General features: G+C 43.6%; 6 protein-coding genes across 8 annotated transcripts; 3 read left to right on the top strand and 3 right to left on the bottom strand.

Annotated features, from left to right (window-relative positions):
* The first annotated feature begins 2,027 nt into the window (after positions 1-2,027).
* LOC131881542 (vitamin D3 receptor-like) lies at positions 2,028-3,008 on the top strand. The gene has a single exon (XM_059228428.1). It carries the CDS (start codon positions 2,028-2,030, stop codon positions 3,006-3,008), a length of 981 nt encoding a protein of 326 aa, XP_059084411.1.
* LOC131882741 (calcium uptake protein 3, mitochondrial-like) lies at positions 2,374-7,605 on the bottom strand. The gene is made up of 5 exons (XM_059229989.1): positions 7,103-7,605; positions 6,850-7,031; positions 6,435-6,771; positions 5,617-5,878; positions 2,374-3,477 (listed from the first exon to the last, which is right to left on the bottom strand). The coding sequence occupies exons 1-5, from the start codon at positions 7,469-7,471 to the stop codon at positions 3,341-3,343; spliced, it is 1,287 nt and encodes a 428-aa protein (XP_059085972.1). The 5' UTR covers positions 7,472-7,605; the 3' UTR covers positions 2,374-3,340.
* A 573-nt stretch (positions 7,606-8,178) lies between these two features.
* LOC131882740 (uncharacterized) lies at positions 8,179-10,402 on the bottom strand. Its single transcript, XM_059229988.1, has 4 exons — positions 10,088-10,402; positions 9,435-10,002; positions 9,155-9,371; positions 8,179-9,100 (listed from the first exon to the last, which is right to left on the bottom strand). Exons 1-4 carry the CDS (start codon positions 10,328-10,330, stop codon positions 8,257-8,259), a joined length of 1,872 nt encoding a protein of 623 aa, XP_059085971.1. The 5' UTR covers positions 10,331-10,402; the 3' UTR covers positions 8,179-8,256.
* An 81-nt stretch (positions 10,403-10,483) lies between these two features.
* LOC131882739 (protein white-like) lies at positions 10,484-14,950 on the bottom strand. The gene is made up of 12 exons (XM_059229987.1): positions 14,713-14,950; positions 14,053-14,162; positions 13,846-13,977; positions 12,764-12,835; positions 12,507-12,694; positions 12,288-12,437; positions 11,880-12,213; positions 11,680-11,811; positions 11,212-11,440; positions 11,043-11,148; positions 10,714-10,966; positions 10,484-10,642 (listed from the first exon to the last, which is right to left on the bottom strand). Exons 1-12 carry the CDS (start codon positions 14,804-14,806, stop codon positions 10,538-10,540), a joined length of 1,905 nt encoding a protein of 634 aa, XP_059085970.1. The 5' UTR covers positions 14,807-14,950; the 3' UTR covers positions 10,484-10,537.
* LOC131882742 (uncharacterized) lies at positions 13,679-17,405 on the top strand. Of its 3 annotated transcripts, none has more exons than XM_059229991.1 (6): positions 13,679-13,852; positions 15,077-15,184; positions 15,959-16,116; positions 16,196-16,456; positions 16,789-17,060; positions 17,123-17,405. In XM_059229991.1, the coding sequence occupies exons 1-6, from the start codon at positions 13,688-13,690 to the stop codon at positions 17,287-17,289; spliced, it is 1,131 nt and encodes a 376-aa protein (XP_059085974.1). In that variant the 5' UTR covers positions 13,679-13,687; the 3' UTR covers positions 17,290-17,405. The 3 variants fall into 3 exon arrangements, with proteins under 3 accessions (XP_059085974.1, XP_059085975.1, XP_059085976.1); XM_059229992.1 differs by having other exon boundaries at positions 17,149-17,290; XM_059229993.1 differs by having other exon boundaries at positions 13,844-14,036.
* Positions 17,406-19,249: 1,844 nt separating this feature from the next.
* Positions 19,250-19,623, top strand: LOC131881543 (kinesin-like protein KLP2). The gene has a single exon (XM_059228429.1). The coding sequence runs from the start codon at positions 19,309-19,311 to the stop codon at positions 19,621-19,623; it is 315 nt and encodes a 104-aa protein (XP_059084412.1). The 5' UTR covers positions 19,250-19,308.
* Positions 19,624-20,741: the final 1,118 nt, after the last annotated feature.

Below are 20,741 nucleotides of genomic sequence, written 5' to 3' on the forward strand. Positions count from 1 at the left end.
CCTTCGATAATCGTGAAGGCGATTGATTCTTCACGGGGACAAAAGATGTTCCCGGGGATTCTCGTCAGATTCCCGTGGCAGAATTTAAGGTGGTTCCAACTCGCCAGACGGGATTATTTTCGTGACGCCCTTGAACCATGACAAACGAGAAAACGAGCGTTGCCATGAGGAACGTATGAAATGATAACACGCTCACCATGTTGACTTATTTGCAAGGCTGACGGATCTCGATCTCAATTTGACCCTTTCAATAGACATGATGCTCTTGAGAGCCTTCGGGACTTGAGAAAAGCGAGGATTAAAGTCCTTGAATACTGGGGGAGGGGGAGGGCGTAGGTGAGAAAGGGCGAAAGATGATTGAGGACTACCCACTGAATCTGACTAGAATAACGGGACGACTTAGGGAGCAGGACAGGGCAAGATGCGGCCCGTCAGCCCCATAGTCAGCCCCTCAGTCAGTCAGCCAGTCAGTCCGCTTCCCAATATCAGTTCATCTGCCGAGGAGGACTGAAAAACTAGACTGACTCTTTTTCTGGTCAGTTTGATTCCAACTGGCCCTTGGGTCACACAAGAATCGGCAGCCTTTTCTCGTTGCGTTCGTACTCGATTTCGTTTCGACGCCAACTCACAACCAAGGTTGGAACCAGTTTTGATGGTCGTGAACAGGTTCTGGACAAGCCTCCGCCGAAAAAAGCCCCTCTAACATACAGGTTAACAAAAGTTGTCGAATCAGGCACGATCGACATACCTCCCTCCATCCATGCATGGATGAGCTACTTCGACTTGAGGGCTTTAACACATGAGGACGACGTTGAGAGGCTCTCCCAACTGATATCTCGCCCCCTTGGATAGATCGGCCCGCCCTCTCCTCCTCCTCCTCCTCCTCTTCCTCCTCCTGACCCGGTTCACAAAATACATTTGTGAAGAAATACTTGGTGAATGTACGACCCCGGGGTTCAGAGAATACACTCGCTCTGAACGACACATCATCCTCATCTCATAAGCATCTCGAGATGAGATAGATTGCGAGATTGTCCACCCCCGAGCCACCAACTCGTAGCTCGGCCGCATCCCCTGCAACTTAGAGATTAGGTTCCGAGACGCAGAACCTTGGACGACAAAGCTGCCTTTTCTGCGACGCCGAATGGCGGGCTTGCGGTTATGTAATAGTACATCATACTCTCGCTTTGCGACGACTACCTTTGCCAGGCCTATTCCAATTGATCTCTGGGTGTGTGGCAGTGGCTGCCGTTTCTAGACTCGTATCAACTACACTTGCACAGCCTCGATCGTCCTCCACCTCCGCAATTTCAGGAAGGTAAGGGACTCACTATTTCGCTCACTCACTTACTCACAGGCTGACGACTGGAAGGCGACGTGTAGGACTACTGGAGTGGGGAGAAAGCTAGGTGAATGAGCGACCTGTTCGTCGTTTCGAACTGGTCTCGGGCAGAGTATCGCGGCTGCCATTGCCGTGACCATTACCACTATCACTGCCACTACCGTGACCGCTACCACTGTTACTGCCACTACCACTACTACTACTGCTCATACAACCTCTCCAGCTTCTGCTCTTCCTGCTCGTCCTGCTACTGCTGCATCAACAACTCCTGCAAGTTCATCTACGACGAGATCTACTGCAGCTTCCACTACTTCTCTGTCTCGACTACTTCTTACCTTTTGCTCTGCCTCTGCTTTAGGATTAGTGAACGAGAAGTCGTTGTCTTGTTAATCGAATGTTTGGTCTCACCACTACCAAGTGGTGAGGATGGGAGACGGACTCCCGTTCCACCGCATGTGAAGAAGAACCTCGTTCTCGTCCAGCCTCTCCGAGACCACCCCACACTAGATTGTCCGATGTGGATGCGTTGCCGGAAAGAAGACATCGTTCCGTGTTCAGCTTCGTCGTTTCGCTTGGGATCCAACAACTATTACTATCGACCCTGTCCCAACTCCCTGGATTAGGAGGCCCTGTCCCCGGTGGAGCCCTTGACGACAGGGTGTTTTGTAGTGTGTCCGGTAGAGGAATGGCCGGAGTCGGGACTGCCTCTGGCCGGAAGCAAAAGAAAGACCTAGCCCGGAAAGCATCGGCTCGAGAGCCTTCGGATCGGGTGTGTTTGGTGTGCCAGGATGTGATCCTCAAGCACACTTGTATTCATTATGGTGGGCTGTCATGCTATAGTTGCCGAGCCTTCTTTCGGAGGGCCAATCAAGAGTCCAAGAAGGCTGTGTTTGAGTGTAAATATGATCGGGACTGTGAGATCACGGTGAAAACCCGTCGCAAGTGCCAACGATGTCGTTACGATCTGTGCCTAAAGGCCGGGATGAAACCGGAAAATGTTCTCACTCCGGATCAGAAAGTAGTCCGATTCCGGAAGAAACGACAAAAGCAAACCAAGGTGGTGCCTAGTCCAGCCCGATCCAGCCCGGAAACCTCTTCGGAAGCTCTCATAGTGCCCAAGAAGGAAAGATTGACCATTCTTGAGCCCAAGTCGCCGGAACGGCCCTTCACCAATCGCTTCTTCCCCGAAGAACAGCCGACCCTCAAGAGTCATCCGGACCTATTGAGTCAACAGTCCAACCTCATCAACTTCGGCCTTCCAGATATTGGCGACAACATCGAGGATCTCCTCTCCAACATGAGCAGTGAAGGCGACTCGAACAGTCAGGACCCGTCGGACACCTTTCCCGGCGTGCACCTGGAACCCTTGCCTCAGCCAGTGATCCAACGCGTGATCCAACCCGTGGGCCAGTCAGTGATTCGTCCCAATGCCCAATCTGTGGTCGGATTAGCTCCGGCTGATCCTCATTTCATCAATACTCCTCACCTCACCCTACCTTTGGACTCGGACAATGGCGGCCTCGGAGGTGGACCCAGTCCGTCCCCTTCGCCTGTTGCCACGAATACCCAAGTGGACTGGTTCAATCACCACGTGGTTGAGCAGAAACATTGTGAAGTGAACTATTTAGTTAACCTCCTGAACCACTCAGGCGGGGTAGAGCACTAGTAAGAAGTCTTGTTAATGACTTGATAATCTGTTTCTTTTATATCATTGTTGGAACGTGCAATATATATATATATACACATTTATAGTTGACGTCAGTGGCACCAAGATTCCAATAAATACCTCATCTAATCGTCAAAGACAGGTCAATAGAGTGCCATTCCAACCATGGTCAATGTACTATTGATTATCCGCTTGAGCATTTGTTTCCGAATTAATAATTAAGTGCAATAGCCTTTCTCAGCTCTCTCTTGTATCTTAGGGGTAGTGGATTTTGAACGGGAGAAGTCGCATGAACTTGGCTAAATTCACCCATGACTTTATGACGGACTTGGTCACCCTTTTCTGATTTCTTCCTTTAGGCAAGACTTGAAGGCGTTCCAACCGGTTCGATCGAATGATTTCCGCACTTGACGGTTTAGGCGATTCTTGATGACAGTAAAAAATTCCTCTGAACTTAAAGAGTCCTCGCCTGGAAGTAGGATGAAACATTATATGAAAATCACAACAGTCGAAACCGTGGACATAAAAATATCCATGAATGTCTGAACTGGTAGGACAAAAAAAGAAGACCGTATCGTAATATTAATTCTACGCTAAATCCCTGACAAGTGGCATAACCCCGGGAAAACAAAAACAAGAGCCATTTGTTTACAGGACAGCACAATTCTGAATGGAATATTTGGACTCGATGAAAAACTAGTTTTCCCTATTGTTTTTGCTTTATCATTGAAGCATAGAGCAAGGTAGAAATCGCCATTCATTAATTTTAGAATAAAACTTCATTAAATACCTTGCGAGTAATTCCTCATGCAGTTGCAGCTGTAACAGAACTTGGGCTTAAGGTACCAATTGAATGAAATGTTCACTGAAAACTTTCCAAAGGACCAAGTGAAATAGTGAAATAAAGAAAATGTTGTTGTCAAAATTGATGCTTGTTAATTCTTCTAAACAAACATGACAAAACATTGTAATGATCTGAATAAGAATATCAGTATGACTCGAACAAAACAAGATTGCAATTTTTATTAGCTTTGCTAAAACGACAAAAACCGCAATACCATCAGTTTGTGACGAATTACACTTTTTCTAAAGTTACTAAGCCGGCGGCATGATTATCATCCAAAAAAGAAACAAGCTCAACTGTTGAAAAATTATAAAACACTTTCGCGACTTACAGCAAGCTAATTGCGGCAAATATATCAAAGTGTCAAAACGCCTCATGTTTTATTACTTATCTTTTCCTCGATTGCTCGAAACGGGAGAGTACAGATATTTAGCAGATATTTCAACAAAAATATCTGGTAAACAATAGCTAAAATGATAAAGCCTGTTAACTAGGCTCGCGCCAGTTACAAAGTACTCAAACGTCAAAAGAAACCTTTTCCTGGAATGAAAATCCTATATACACCTTAAAGCCAGTTGTGGCAGGCAAGGAGTCATATCACCCGGTCAAGGATATGTTACGAAATGGTGTGGGCAAAAAAATGCACACAATATGTGAATGACTTGAGCTGAACTGGTCCCCGGAACATGGCCTAGAATTATAAATGGGCTTCTCAACATACACAAAACCGGATTGCCTCAGTCGCAAAAGACTCTCCTACAACGATGGGAGGTGATTCGTTCGACTTTGTTTTGAGTATCGAACCCAAGGCATTGGTGCTAAGCATCCTCTTACGTCTTTATTATGAACTAATTTCAAATCTGCTAGCTAGGTTACACTTTATTGACAATCAAGCTTAGAAAGTTTCAGCCATTTCTTTTGACTCTTCAACTCATATCTTGTGATCTTTAAAGTGTTTACTCAGAGCAAAATCTTATGTGTTTAATCAGGGACTCTATAGAGTCCCTTTAGTGTGCTTTAGTGTCCTTGGTTTAATGTACGAAGAAAATAATTATTTGAGGGGCGTCCTATACTTTGCTCTTTTCGCTTTTAGTTAGATTGTTATATTGGAGATATGAAGCAATGCGAGTCATTTTAAGCTTTCATTTTTCAACCTTCTAGTCTGCATTTTCCACCCACTTCTGAAATCAAATGCGTGGCCAATTCAATTAGAACCTAGAAGACGCACTTCGACAGAGATTGCCATTTATGCAGAAAACAATTAGCAGTAATATGCGCATTCGAAAAAGACACAAGTGCGATATTGCAAAAAACAACTCGATATCGGAACATACAACAGACGACAAAATTTCGAATCTCCAATACGTTTTATCCTTTTTAAAATTCACACCTGATTCGATGAAACGAGAATGCCGCCAAACACAAACAAACGAACTTGACCAAATTAAGACCTTAATTCTATAGGCTGCAGGATTACATAGAAATTGTATCTTCGACCTCTTCTGGATCAGCTACATAACCTTTAGACAATTCAATTTTCGAACAAAAGGCCCTCAAGTTTAATTTCATCAGTGGGCCACGTACTTTGAAAAAGGACTCTGAGACGATCCACGCAAAGTGGCAAAGTCCAACTGAAATCTAGTCATCCGCAGATATTGCATTGACCTACTAATTTCCGAAACACTGGCTCTGTGGTACAAAAATGATTTCTGTAATAATGATTAATATGAATGCCAATCAAAATGAAGAAGGAAATCATATAACCTGTTTGATCAAAGAGGGCAAAGATGACATCCACAATTTTCTCTGACAACTCTTGACCGTCCAAGCTGATTTTGGATGCTCGATTGAACTCTTCGCGGCTTAGCTTCCGGCCCATTTGAGGATAAAGAAAAAAAGCGTACTGAAAGTCCGATATGTTGTTCACCAACGAAAAGAACAACTCGACTTCTGGAAAGGTCAGCATTGGCCTATCTCGGCTTCGAGGGATTCTCTGACCCAGTCGAGAGAAGTATCGATTTTGGCCCTAAAAAAACCACAAAATCATTGAATAATTAATCAACATTTTCAATTTCATCTCAAATATCAATCTGACCTAGAACAAGGAGAATGCTACGATTCACTAATTCTGTATCCTTGTACCATCGGGCTGACCAAGTCAGTGTCCAATAAAAAAAATAGGGTCCTCTTTGATGGTTGGAAGCAAAACAAAATAACGGGAAGTGTTTGGAATTTCGAGTCGTTACAACACCAATTTGAGATGTAATTGAATTAGAGATTGCACTGGAACTTCGTTAGTTGTAATTTCGTTGCTACTGCCGTGGCAAAATCATGAGGACAAAACAAAAAAAAAGTAGTAACGGATTGAAGCGCGTGTTTTCAAATACAAATTTAAATTACCTCCACTAGTATCGCATCATTACAAGGAAAAAATAATACAAATTGCCTCCTTGTCAAAGTAAGAGGCCAGTTGATTATAAATCAAAAAACAAAATAACTAAAATGTCCAATCGCAATTCAAAGGACCTAATCAAAACTACGTATCAAACAAGGGATCATCAATATAGAATAATAGCACTTGCCTCGTCAGAGAGAGTTGTATATCGCAAGAGTAATTGAGCAAAATCTCTTTCAGAGATTTTCTCCAAACCTCTCGAATATTCCAGGAACTCCGCTTTCAAAACCTCTCTTTGAAGACCCGTGAGAAAGGCGGCAAATTCCTCATAGGAAAGCTTGTGGCGCCCATCGGGTCCAAAGAAATGACGAATAAGGGTCGTGTCCTCGGGCCCCGAACTTAGGTTGATTAAATCGCTGTTTTTTGAACGTTTCTGAAGATTGGAGGACATCATACAGAACTTGTGATATTCAGACTTCATGATGGAGTCTTCCCGGGAAATGTCTATCAAATCGAAGGCCACCCTGCAAAACAGGTTGGTCAGGTTTCCGTTGAGCAGCTGCACATACCTGACATTTCCCTCAGTCAATCTTAGTGCCTACCTGAAGCCTGATGATGGTCGAGTGAGAATGGAAAGAAGGAAAAGGTATTCCACGAAGGATATGATCCCACGTTCGCCGATTTCCCGTAGCAAACACGGATCCTCTCCACGATGAAGTTCCACGTACTGGTCGACCGTTGGCGTTGAATCCAAGATCATTTTGAGGGTCTCAGGTGGGACAAGCTAATGAATGAGCAAGACGAGAGAGGAAAAGATCATTCTCAAGTGGTATTCCAACCCTTTTTTGTACTTACTTTGGGCTTGATTCGAGGTTTGGGCCTTTCTTGAATCATGGCATCTAAGAAATCACTGGGAGTCATGAAGGGTTCGCCGTCGACATTGAGGCTAGCGAATACTCGGAATCGGGCCTCTCCAGGTTTGGTGGGTACTCGGATGACTGATGTAATGAGACCGTCATTGAGGTCCAGGATGTCTTCGGTACCAATGCTGACTGTTTGGGTCCCTGGATCACTAGGTTTGGAAAGAACATAGTGATTGTATCCAGCATAAGCCACACTCGAGGCTGCCAAGGCACCAAAGACACAAAGAGGTTTGTTGGAGGTTATTTTCAGAACAGAGGAGAGAAGCCTCGATTTTGAGCTCGCCCTGCCCAGGAAACTCATCGCTTCATTCTAGAAAATTTGGCCTCATAGAAACACCAAAATCAGTGTTTACGATGCTCGCAAAGCAGTAACATGTATGACAATGAGGCTGGCCCGAATTCTACCTAGACTATCCACCTATGTCCATCAGTTCCCGTGCCAAGCCCATGTGCCCGCGCTTAAACCTTCAACGAAATGAACCGGCCTGCCACAGCATTTCAGCCCGTAAGATTGATTTGGCATCCGAGTGAGATATTTGCATCCTCAATAGACATGGCAAAAGGATGGATAACTGATAAGTTTTATCCTGAAGCCAGTTTTTTGAAGCTCGTACCTTGGAGTTAGGGGCTTGGACGTTAACCGGTATGAAACTACACTGGCCAAAGAGGTGAGCAAATGCTCATTTTGCTCAAGGTCCAAGCCTTAACTCAGAGGTATGAGCGTTTAAAAAACTCGCCTCTGGCTGTCCACTTCTGATGGGATCAAATGAATAATCACGGGAGGTTGCGACTAGGGCTACCAATTTACATTTTCAGTGGCATAGACTTTGCTAGCGTTCCTTATATTGAAAATTTATTTGATCCTATCACTACAGTCTACTGCTTTTCATGATTCCTCTCCGCTATTAACATTAAATCCTGGCAATTCGAAAAATAGAGAAACCTATCCATTCACAACCTCCCCCACCCTTGTCTGATTTTGTCTCTACTCCAACTTAAATACAAGACTAATGTTTAACATAACGTTTATTTCTATTTAAAATGTAGGTCAGGGCTATGCAAAATGGGTTCAGATTTAAAAATTTATCAATTTCGATATCCATCCTCTTCTCGGTCATATTCTCGACGATTGCCGCCTTCGCCGCGTCCGCTTCTAGAGTTTGAAGGTCGCGGTTCTTCACCTCTCTTCTTGCAGTTGGTGCAGTATCTGTCAGCAGGGGCACCCGATGAATACGAGGGACTCGAATAGGATCCTCCTTGCTCATAGCCAGATCCATAACGCCCACCGAAATTGCTGGAAGATCTAGAACCATATCCGTAACTCCTATCATAACTATCACCGTAGCGTCCATGGTCTTCATAATCGTTGTAACGATCCCGTCCAGCGTATGAACCACCGGATCCATATCCTCTCGAGCCATATCCATAGTCTTCTTTGCCGTATCTGTCATTTCCGTAGCGACCCCCGCCATAGCCATCATACGAGCCATAACTGCCGGAACCATACCCATTATATCCGTATGACCCGTACCGTTCGGCCCCATATCCACTGGGGCTTCCATACCCGCCATTTCCGTAAGCTCCATGACCACCAGCTCTATATCCGCCATAACCGTGGGAGTCGTAAGATCCACGGCCATAACCACCATGACCGTAGGCTCCATAGCCATTGTGTCCATGCCCGCCCGAGCCATATCGGTTGGTAAAAGGTCCGTACGGACCATAACCGTAGAGATGTGCAGGATAGTGATCCTCTTCTTTATATTCTACGCCAGCCGTGTAACCCAAATTGTCGTGGGGTCCATAGCCGTAACCATAGGACGGGGCTGCATTGTAGTTGATACGGAAGGCGAAATCTTTCTTTCCTCTCTTCAGAAGCAAATTTTGAAGCAACTTGTAGAACCGTTCAGCAGTAGAGATGCATTCACCCCTGAAAAAAGGTGAAATTAGGATCCTAAACCCTCTAAATAAATCAATATCTTACTTAGATGGAACAGAGGGATCGGCGGCCCAGTAACATTTGGGATCGTTACACTTAAGAAAATCTCTTTCACAGGCGCAAGCCCCATGTTCGCCATTGGTACCAAGCATGGTAGTATCCCATTCGCATTCGGGCCGGCTCAAGGCAGCACATTTGAACTGATCAGTGGCAGAACCTTCGATATAGGATCGACAAAACGATCCAACGCTTTCCTCGAAGCCTAACGAAACACACGGTTAAACCCAAACGCCTCTTTCTCATTAATAGTCCGCAGTAGACTTACTTTGGATGGTAGTAGGCTGCACTACTGTAGGTTGGACCCCGCTGGGTTGAGCAAATGGGACTGGATTCACAAAATGTTGGCCGTGTTTTTGTGGTTGTGTATGTTGAGTAGGTTGATGGGCAACAGGTGTTCCAATGGGAACGGAGTAGATCCCGTGATTGGTCTTGATCTGTTGGAACCCAGGCGTGGGGTTGCTAGGTTGCACAAAGTGGGTTTGGGTTGGGTTTACAAAATTCAGGACGTTGGGAGAGGCTTGCCCAGAGTGAGGTTGTTGGTGAGGCTGTTGAACGTGAATTTGTTGGTGAGGCTGTTGAACGTGAATTTGTTGGTGAGGCTGATGAACGTGAGTTTGTTGGTGAGGCTGCTGAACGTGAGTTTGAGTTTGGAAGGCCGGATGGGAGAACAAGGTTTGGTAAGGATTGTTCGTGTCTGGTGTGGAAGGGGACGAATGCGAGGGGCGATTTGGTTGAGTGTGATGAGTGGGTAGACTAGGTTTTGAGGGAAACAATGGCCCATTGGGATTTGATGGCTGGGGTTGATTTGATTCGTAAGGAGAACTACTGTGGGTCTGAAAACGGTTTCAAAGGAATTTTAGCGATACATTTCTATTCCTGAATATTTACCCGCTTATTCGCAGTCTTTGTTACACTTACATTGAATTGAGAGCCTGATAAAAGCTGCTGCGTTATATCCTGAATAGAGCCACTTCCACCACCACTTTGAGACGAGGGGCTTCCCTGTTGTGCGGCATTGAAACTCGAGAAGATGCTCTCGATATCGTCTCCACCATCGGATGCACCTTCAGGCACGTTGAAGACACGGGGTGCGGCGGCAACGGCCGATATACCACATAAAACTATGAGCCAACCACGAGGACTAAAAGCTTTGGTCAACATAGTCAACGTTGAACAAAGAACGCTATTGCTCAACCCCGACTCTGTGATGGTCTTCGTTTAACTAACCTTTCTTGCCGATACTTCACAAGCAAGAGCAAGCCCAGTGCTCGATGTCGACTTTTGAGTTTGTGTCTGCTCAATTATGTACTCACAAATATTTCAAATGGTTTATTTTACAGATCAATTTTCAAAGTTGAGACACATGAATTATTTGGTTCTCCTTCTGGCCTTGTTAAGTAAGGCTAGAAAAGCCAAAACACGGAAGCTAAGCGATAAGATCGCGAGCATAATAATATCAAACCAAAGGTTGTCCTGTAATGAAGTGAAAACAAAACATGTACATTTCTAACATTCTGAACCAGCGGCGATTTGTTAATACCAACCTCGTGAAAATTATAAAAGGCCAAGACTTCCTCGCCGGTGGCTGCACACGCCGAAGGATCTCTTCGAAGAGCGTAATACGGATCGATCATTGCCGACATAGGTTTAAAAAGGCGATTTTCAGCTCGATTGGCAATGGCGTTATCATCGCAAGTGATATTGGTCACTCCTGACCACTGATTGATGTTGAAGGCCTCATTGCCATAGTAATACAAACTAATGTATCTTATCCATATGAGATAACCCGGGATCGTTCTGCAAAAAGCGTGGGGAAAGTAGATTCAGAGTCACCCAACCTTTACTGAATTATTCCAAAGTACTCTTAACGCACCCTTCATTCTGGAAGAATCCTCCAAAATTCATCAAAGGAATGAAAATCGTGGGTCCAATGGCCAAAGCAACAGGCAAGCTAGGGCAAACGCAAGACATGAAGATCCCTAAAAACATCATTACCAAAGTATGAGCGTCATCTGTGTATCAAATAAACTGTTCGAACGTACCTATGGCACTTGCAGTTTGAACAATCATGACATTAATGAGAATCGCCATGAGGAACCTGTCGAATTCATTATTCAAATTGACCATGTAGTAATAGATAGCCATGAATAAGACAGGGGTGATGATGAACAAAGGCAAATCAGCCAATTGTTTGGCCAAGAAGTACACATCCGTCCGATACATCCCGGAGAAATGTTCCCTTATGAACACAGGAATCTCATTGCAAAACACCTAAGAAGAAAAGAAAAAAAGAGAATTGATCGCGGAGTCTTCTGTTTTTTGACCGAAGAGGCTGGTACCACAGTAGTTCGCATTTTCTTCTTGATCAGTGAAAAGAAATTAACTTAAACGTCTTGCACCGTCATTGTTAACAAACAACAACGAGACATAGGGGGTGAAGCAATTCACTTATATCCATTACATATTGTAAAAGTACCTCGAACAAGGAATGTGGATCAAATTGTACTCACGTTGAGGACGCTTGAGTAATTGGAAAATGTTTGGTTCATAGTCACCCAGAAAAGGGCCCCGTTGATACTGATTACTCCCTCTTGATTGTTCTCTTGGCCAAAGAAAATGGCCCCTACAATGAGTGCAAGAATCTGCGAAATGAAAGAGAAATATTTCATACCTTTATCTAACGAATCAATACTCTAAAATGCAAATATACTATAACTTCCAGAATCCGAATCTTGGCAATCAGAGGCTCTTTGGCCACCGAGTGCCAAGATCGCCACAGCACTGCCCGAAATTGTTGTCTCCACGGGGATTTGTAGGTTTTGAGCTCGGAGAAGTTAAAGCCCACGTTGTGGAAGAGCTCGTCCCGGTTATCGACGTGATTGTCAATCTCAGTCAAGACACACTTTCCATACCTTGAACTATCATACTCGTCGCAAATGTACTGTACCCTTCCCATATACTCGTCCTCAAATTTAGGCTGCATGGAAAGCTTGTAGATGTAGTGGTCGGCAGGATTGAAATTCGAAGGACAGGGGTATCCAATCCTAGTGCAACCAAACAATGAATAACATGGGAAATTAATTCTATGAGTGCTGTATTCTGATGTGATAGTTCTTACTTTTCAAAGAAGTCGTTGGCATCCTTGATTGTTCCCATGAAAGCGTTTCGCCCCTCCACCATGAGCAAGACGCGGTCGAACATGGTGAAGACATCAGAACTGGGTTGGTGAATCACGCAAACGATCGTCTTGCCCTTGTCGCACATTATCCTATTTGAAAGCGGCAAATCTTTGAGGGATGCTTACTTGGACTTTGGACCGATTTAATGCCATGCGTACCTCATTTGCTCGACCACGTTTTCGGCCATCCAAGAGTCCAAACCGGACGTGGGCTCATCACAAAGAAGAAGAGGAGTATCCGCCAAAACCTCAGAGGCGAACGCCAACCGACGCATCTCACCCCCGGAAATTCCCTTGACCCGACCTCGGACGCCAATTAAAACATCGGCACATTTGGTCAGCCCCAGCTTTCCTCAGAAGTGGTTTCATTATGATTAGATTTGATGTCGGTTGATTGAAGTTCCGTCTGGGCTTACCTCTTGCATGACCCTCTCCACTTTGATGCCTTTCTCTTCTTGGCTTACATGGCCACCAATTCTCAAGTTTGACTGCATGAAGGTGTTGAATAATACATTTAAAGAAATTGTACTGAATTTTCGCTAAATTGAGTGTTTAAGGCTTCTACATCTGGTTTCTGAAGAAATAAAAGAAAACATTACTACATTGCTCTCCCTATTCAAAGAGTTGCAACGTTGGTTAATCCGAAACGTGGTCACAATGAGCAGTTTTCAACACAATATCATGGCGAGATTTGAAATTGTGCATCCCCAGTTAGTATTTGAATTCGCCGCCCTTATGGATTAGGTTTCACCATTGAAAAGAAAGGAAAGAACAGCAATAACGCGTTAATCTTGTCAAGCACGATGTTGAGACGGACGAACTAGAGGGCTTGTGTGTGTGTGTGACTAGCCCTCTAGGACGAACCAATCCTTTGAAGACTCAGAAATAAAGTGCTGGATTACAACGCGGTGACATCTGGCCCAAGCATCATGTAGAAGGTCTCTCAACTTCAAGATTGCGCCCAGAACACAAACTTTACTAAAGCAAGAGCTGAAGGATGATCAACTTGAAACAAATTAAGGTAAAAACAATATTTGAAACTAAACTCTTTTGTCAAATGACAAAAGGAGAAGGTATTATAATAGGCTGCTGTGAATGTGCCAAAGTTATGAAATATATTTTGTACAAGAATTTAAAACACGCAAATAATGCGCTCTTTCCCTGTGATTAGTCACATGTACAAAATCATTATTTGCCTGCTGATTTTCCACGTTTGTTTTTCAAGCACAGATTTAATATCAAAAATATTTTGTTTCTGTAAGCCACAACTAGATGGTTATGTAAACATTGGAGTTTTTAACCTCTCATAATTTCCTTCAACTTGGCCGATCCTTCAACACATGCATAGTACAATCTGCGGTTGGGCTCTGTCATTTTTTCTGAATCATAGTAACAGTCACACTGGCAATTCAAACAATCTAGTTCATTTTGCTTCATCTCAGGAACTTTCAATCACGCCGAGGAGGCTTAAAGGGGCGTCTCTTTGCCATTTCATTACCAAGAAGGTGAGGTGTTCTCTGACGGTGAGAGTACCGATGAACAGATCAAATTGGGGGATGTATCCAGATATCGAGGTCATTCCCGTCGGGTTCATGAGCATCCCGTTCGCGTATCGCTCGCCTGAAGTGATCTAATTGAAGGCAAACAAAGCTTTGGAAAGCACTCCACTAAATGAAGAATCCAAAACAGGTTGGAAGATATCTACCCGCAGTCCATTCAAGTTCTGGAACGACAAGGCATTCAAAAGAGTGCTCTTGCCCGCTGAAGACGGACCCATTATGGCTAGCAGCTCCCCTTTGTTGACATAGCCAGACACTGAAACGATTGAGCAAATATTGAGTTGAGAGACAGTAATGGATGACAGACAACAGTCTGTCTATAAACACAAGTTTCGTTCCGTTACCCCTTTTTGAACACATGCTTGTGTGGATTTCAACTTATGCTAAAAAACTGACTGTAGGCCATTTAGGACAAAAGGTTATTATGTATCTGTAGATGAATGAGTCAGCTATTTTTGACTAAAAGAAGTTAAGAGTATGAAGCGTTGCTTTTGTCTTTGTTAATCTTATTGGCCAGTGTTAGGTGCTGAATATATTCATGAAATGAAAACCAATGGCCTCAATTTTGAACTAAGAAGGTAGAAATGGCCGATACTTTAATCATACGCAAATTATCAGGGTAAGATGCATTATATTTGCACCATTTGTTTAGAAGATGTACTTAATGACGAAGCTAAAAGCGTCTCTGAGAAAACTGAGATGAACATTGATTTGAATTAGTTCTTGAATAACATCTTTGACCTTAGGTGTGCTAAGCAATTTCCCTGTCTCCAATTAATTATAATGCCTGGAAAAAAAAAACTTACCATTTTTAAGAACCGGCCGAGCACGCCTCCGGCAGGTCAATCCCGAGTCTGTGATCACGGTGAGATTCCTCCACGAGAAATTGACTTCGTCCATTTGGGAAGTGTTACAACACGACAATTTTAAATTCAACCCTCAATTCAAAGTTAAAAGGCAGACCAGAGTCTCACTTCAAAGGAAGAACTGTCACACACGTCAAGTTCAGCCAGGAAGGATTTTCAGTTCATCGTCAAATGAAAGATAAGAAACTACTCAATTTACGACACTCAACTTAGAAATGGAAAGTGGGATCTGAAGAAGAGGAATCATAAGATTAGCAATTCTGTGACCGATGATTGATTCATTTAGACACCTTGTTATTTGCAGCAATTTCACAGAAGGCCGATGTTGAAGAACGCTGGAGCCATTTTAGTGGTTTGGCTTGTTCAAGGGCTTTTCTTGATCTCGCCCACGAATTCCGAGGATCCTCGATATGGAAAGTATCGAATCGAAGATATTGATTGAACAGGGTTGGGCTGACAAACTGACAAACGCTTACCAATTTCACAAGTTGATGTATGGGGTTGTTATGAACCATTGAAAAGGCGTCTGTATAATCATTAGTGTTTTTCAAAGGCATTTTTCTGGTGAATGAATCATAAAAAGGATATGGAAATGATCTGTTAGATTTTTGGCATAAGCCACAAATTGAATTTTCTAACAATGCCTTCTTAGAGCTCAAAGAAGCCTTTTCAAATAGAGCATGATACACTCAAAAGATGTATAACTGGAAAGTTTTCGATTGATTTGGGATGTGTTCATATTATTGTTCTTGGCTTCTTTGTTGACTTCAACACTGCATACGGGAATGCAATCCTTTGAAGTTGTAGATTGAACATTTGTAAGTCTCATTTACATTAATACACGACTTGCTCCACAATCAAAATAAATCTGACTGGCCATTGAATATAGGGTTACTTCGGATTTTCGCTTTAGAGCTGGCCTAAGTCTCATCTAAATACTACTAGTAGATCAATACATACACATTCCCCATGTTTTAATCAGTAAGAAACTTGAATGCATATCCATCAGACGGTACGTGCTAGACTTGGGTTGATTGTGTTATATTTGATTTTATTTCAATAGCCAGTGCGAGGGGTTTCTTAATAATTTCGATCAAATATACATGAAAATTAGCCCAACCCTGTAGACGTCGTTGATCGGCCTATCTCCTGTTTTTACTTTCCTTCTCTTCATTGCGTCTTTTCAGACGTATGTGCCAATTTAACGACATCGGAGGAGAGCTTGGAGTGTCGTTCCCTCCGCGACCAATGCGTGGAAGATTGTACTCGAGGATTGAGTTACGGAACCGGGTTCTGCGCCTCCTTCTCCTCCCTCATAGTACCAATTTTGAGGGCCTATTTTGAGTACAACTGACACTCTTCAATGGGTGCCCCTGAAAGAAAGACACGTGGCAAGTTGTACGAATTAGTTTCTCTCCCTTAGTTTGAACTTTGACAAAGCCATTATACCCACTCTCTCGGATGGGCTGTTTTGGAGTGCGGCCTATTATTGTACCTCGGGCTCGAATTACTACGCCTGCCACAAATGCCAAGCGGGCTTTTCCTACAAGGATATCGTGGACTTCCAGGAGGACACGTATCAAACGTTGAAAGCCCTTCCAGCTCAAAGCGAAGTACATAAACTCACCCGGCAACTCACGGAGAACATGGAGGCTACGCGGAGGTCCAAAGAAGTGGATCTCAGGCAAGCCATAAGTTGGATGGGCATTTGGATTAATGAGTAAAATCGAATTGGATTGAGCATTTAGATTAGCAAGTATACTCAAATTGGAATGGTTTGGTATTTTCGAAGAGTTACCCGAACCGAGCGGTTTCAGAGGCAACGTGAATATGGTTCAAACCCCCGTGCCGGAATATATATATATATCTGAATGGTTTGTTTTTTTCACGGGCTTTTCTAACCGCTACAGAGAATGTAATCCCCAGTACTATTAAAATGAAAGGTTATAATTCGTTTATTATAATGGTCTCGAGAATCAGAAATTCGACCTTAAAAATTGCAATGCTCCTTTGTAGGTTTGGCCAGACCTTAGAGGATTTTGACAACCTGGAGTTCAAGTTCAATCTGATCACGTTGAACTCGAACAACACGGTGAAGCAGGATTTCGCCTTCCACCACTTCCTACAATCGGCTCAATTCCCCGGGAAAGAGAGTCTGGAGGGGATTTATTTTCGCATTCGGAAAATGTTGATGGATCATTCGCATTTGGGCTTGCCTTGGCATGTGCGGAAACATCGAACGGTGTTCTCTCTGGATAAGGAATCCTACTGTCAACCCGAGATCTTAAGTGAGTCTGAGAGCAATCATGCTGCCATTTGACAGTTTTTGGCCACTTTTCGCGGCTTCCAGGTTACTTTCAGATGTTATTGCTCAAGGTTCGCGAGATGATGTTCTTCATGTTGACGAACGATTTTTCCGATGAATTTCGAGAAGAGCGCCTCGAGAAATTCAAAGCCCAGAGTGAAGCGGATCAGGATGAGTTTGACGAGCAAATCGACATGATTTGTAACAAATGAGAACAATCATTCACACCCTTTCGTTTTATGTACCCATTTCGTGGTACATACTTGTTGATCCATCTAAATGGCCAATGTGCTCTTCAGCGCCATATCAGAATAAAAGTCCATGATTAAAAAACATTCAACACTTTCATAGGGCCAACCAGTCCTGGCCACTAGATTGATCAAACCGTGTCAGGAACATCTATAGTCTAAAAACTAGTTCATAGCTATGCACGTATTCTCCAAGCCAAACAGAGTTGTGGTTAAAACTAGTTTTTGGCACACTTTTTCAAAAGCAAGATGCCAATGAAGTCATATATTCATCGACGGCCTTTAAGTTTTTCAATGGAAAAGAAATCCAATATTATATATTTGTACACTTAAAGACAATTAGAAACAGCATTTGTGCGGAAACATGCCTAGGTGGTTTGAGCGTCTTGTTTTGAAATGTGAAAACCTTTGATGAATAAGTTGTAACGTTACACTATGTAGAGATTGCCCATCATCCGAAGACAATATGAGTTAGGTGCCGAGGAATGATCCACTAGAAAAAATATAATTTGAACAATTTTCTTGCACTATGTCTTAAAATGGATTATATACTTTTTTTTCAATGCAAGAGGTTAAGTGGTGTATATGAACTTGATTCAACTTGATTTCAAACAGTACCCATATATGTGCCAATTTTATTTTGACTCAATTTATGGCTCGAAGGCTACGTATTTTGAAAATAATAAAAAGAGTGAATGAAGTCCACACAAACTAAGATGTAATTGAATGAACACAGAAGGAATTAGTGCCGACAGCTTAGGTTGCCCCCGATCAAAAGCCATTGTAGCGTCTATTTACAGGTAATATTGCTCTGCTCAACATTAACAGGGAAGCGCATTTTCAAGAGTAATGGGCCAGTATTGTTTATTGTTGTCACCACTCCGACACACTCATTGGTGTTCTAGTATTGGAAGAACTCCGTATCAGATGGAGCCACCAGATGGAGGGAAACATGGGTAATTTGTGTAAGTGGTTTTGGTCAGAAATCTCGAAATTTCCTAGCAATTGTCTGGTGTTCCGTGCACAAGCGAGTACAACATCCTGACGATATGATATGGATGACTAATCAATGCACCCGATTCCGTGAGCAATCATTCATTCTGGAAAGTATTTATCCATATCATATCAGGATGATGTACTCGAAAGTGTCCACGAAGAATCGGCAAGTTTAAGGAATTTTTTCGTAAATTGATCAAAAATCTGATGATCGCGAAAATTGCATTCGGTGTCATTTTTGTGTTACACCTGGGCCTCCCAAACCGATTCAGCCCAGAGGTTGACCTATGGGCCAGAATTACATTGTGGGCTGGCATCATCGATCCTGGTATCAAACACCGCCTAACTGGCAGGAATGATGTCCAAAGATATCAAAAGAGCATGTCATAATCGCTAGTACTGTATTTTATTCAGTACGTCCTGAATGGGTATCTCGAGCCACGATCAACTGACCTAAAGTTTGAAGTTGGATTTGGCCAGCCTGAGCACATCAACGGCTGATCAGATTCAACTGAGAGCGCGTACTCGGTCACTCAATCTCAATCTCAGTCTGAGCGCCGTGGGTTTAGGAGTGTCGGCAAATTTTGAGACCTTTGCGCTTTTTTAGCTTATTACTAATATGGGGAGAACGATATATGATGAGTCTGGGAGCTTGGGTCGGACCCTCTGACCATCAATGGGTTCAAACTCCGCCAAGAAATTTGTAGCCTGAACTTTAATCGACAGCCTTTTCCAGCTCAGAATCATGCGCACCAAGCACGGGAATCAGCGTGATTCCGTCCACAAAGGGTTCAGATAAAACGTGTTGAGCGGAAGGAATTCTAGTCTGCGCCGTTTTGGGAACACTCAGCTCGAGCGAGTTTGGATCGGGCGCTTTGCGGCTGACATCGTGAGAGTGACACTGAGCGAGTGGGTCGTTGCCAATCTGTCAAAAAGGATTCCACCGGGATTTCACCGGGATTCGGGCAGTGTTCATCAATAGGGGATATGTCGGAGGCGATCCGGGTGGCGGTACGGATCCGGGATCTGTTGCCGCGGGAGCGCGAGCTTCTGAAGAAGGAGCCCTATTGGCAATGGGAGGGCGCCCCGGCCCACCAGATCTGGCCCAGCGGGGCGGCCAAGAAATTCACCTTCGACCGGGTGTACCCGCCGCCAGCCGACAATGCGGCCGTGTACGCGGGCCTGATGGCCGAGGGCATCGAGTCCGTGGTCCAGGGCTTCAACACCACTGTCTTCGCTTACGGGCAAACCGCATCCGGTGGGTGGGTTTTCAAAGTCATGCCTGCCGGCCAGACCCGCTGAATCATTGGTNGCCATCAAAGCCGCATGCGAGACCCAAATCCGTGACTCCCAATGCAAGCCTGAAGAAATTCAGATAATGCGAGAGAAGTGCGTTGCGTACGAGGACAAGGCGGATGTACGGTACAGCAGCATCCACTTTTGCCCGTGATGGACCGAACACCTTCGGTGGCTTCTAGTAGATTGGTAAGGGTCATGAAGTGACATTTCGAAATCGAGTTTATACCTTGGGTTCTTCAGCCAATGAGACTGACTCTACGGCATAATTACACAAAATAAATGGGGAAGCCCTCTTCTGGTAATTGATTTCAAGAACAGGGATGGTTCTCTCATTCTGTGCCTGCTTTTGTTTGGTGCTTTGAGATGGCAAAACTTGGTTAGATCTCGCTAAAACTTGAAGGACGTAATTGGAGTGTCATTGGCAGGAAAACACAATGCGATGACTCGCTTACCAAATGTTAATTCGAGACACTTAAGCATCCCCATCCAAATTCTAACCCAACACGCTTTATTCTTAGAATATGGCCAAAATTTCGCTTTTGGATATGTCTTGAATAGAAAAATGCTTTGAACACGTAACATCTGTGATCGTGTTGGTTTCAAAAATTAGTCGACTAAAAGTTCATCCCACAAGGGTTTAGGATTCGCTTCCACTTTTCCCCGGGGTGATTTGAATTTGGTACCAACTGAACTGAGCTAAAACTAATAATCTGTGTGAGTGGTTCCTTGAGTTCGATTCGTTCACTTTGATTCAAAAACTCTTGAGCGTTCAATGATTATTTTCCTCTACAAATTTCAGTTCCCATCCACTTTGCAATGTCGCTAAATTTGTCCACGCCTTATAAAGTCTGGCAAGCTATCGGTTTTATTAACTTGGAGAGTTGAGCACGATGTTCTATGAGCCGCTAACGTATGATAAATGATACTCTAATACATTCAGCATAAGGGAAGCTTTTATTATCAAAAAGTCGGCAAATCAATGTACGTCTCGATTCAAATATCAGGTTTTTTTTTTATTTCCTCGCTCTCCCTAAAACAGCCAAATAATTATACAACTACCACCTTGGCAAAATAATGAAACAAAACCTTTTTTTTTCTTCTCTCGGCCATCCATTTTAAAC

Source organism: Tigriopus californicus, chromosome 6 (assembly GCF_007210705.1).
Source record: "Tigriopus californicus strain San Diego chromosome 6, Tcal_SD_v2.1, whole genome shotgun sequence".
NCBI classification, from domain to species: Eukaryota; Metazoa; Arthropoda; class Copepoda; order Harpacticoida; family Harpacticidae; genus Tigriopus; species Tigriopus californicus.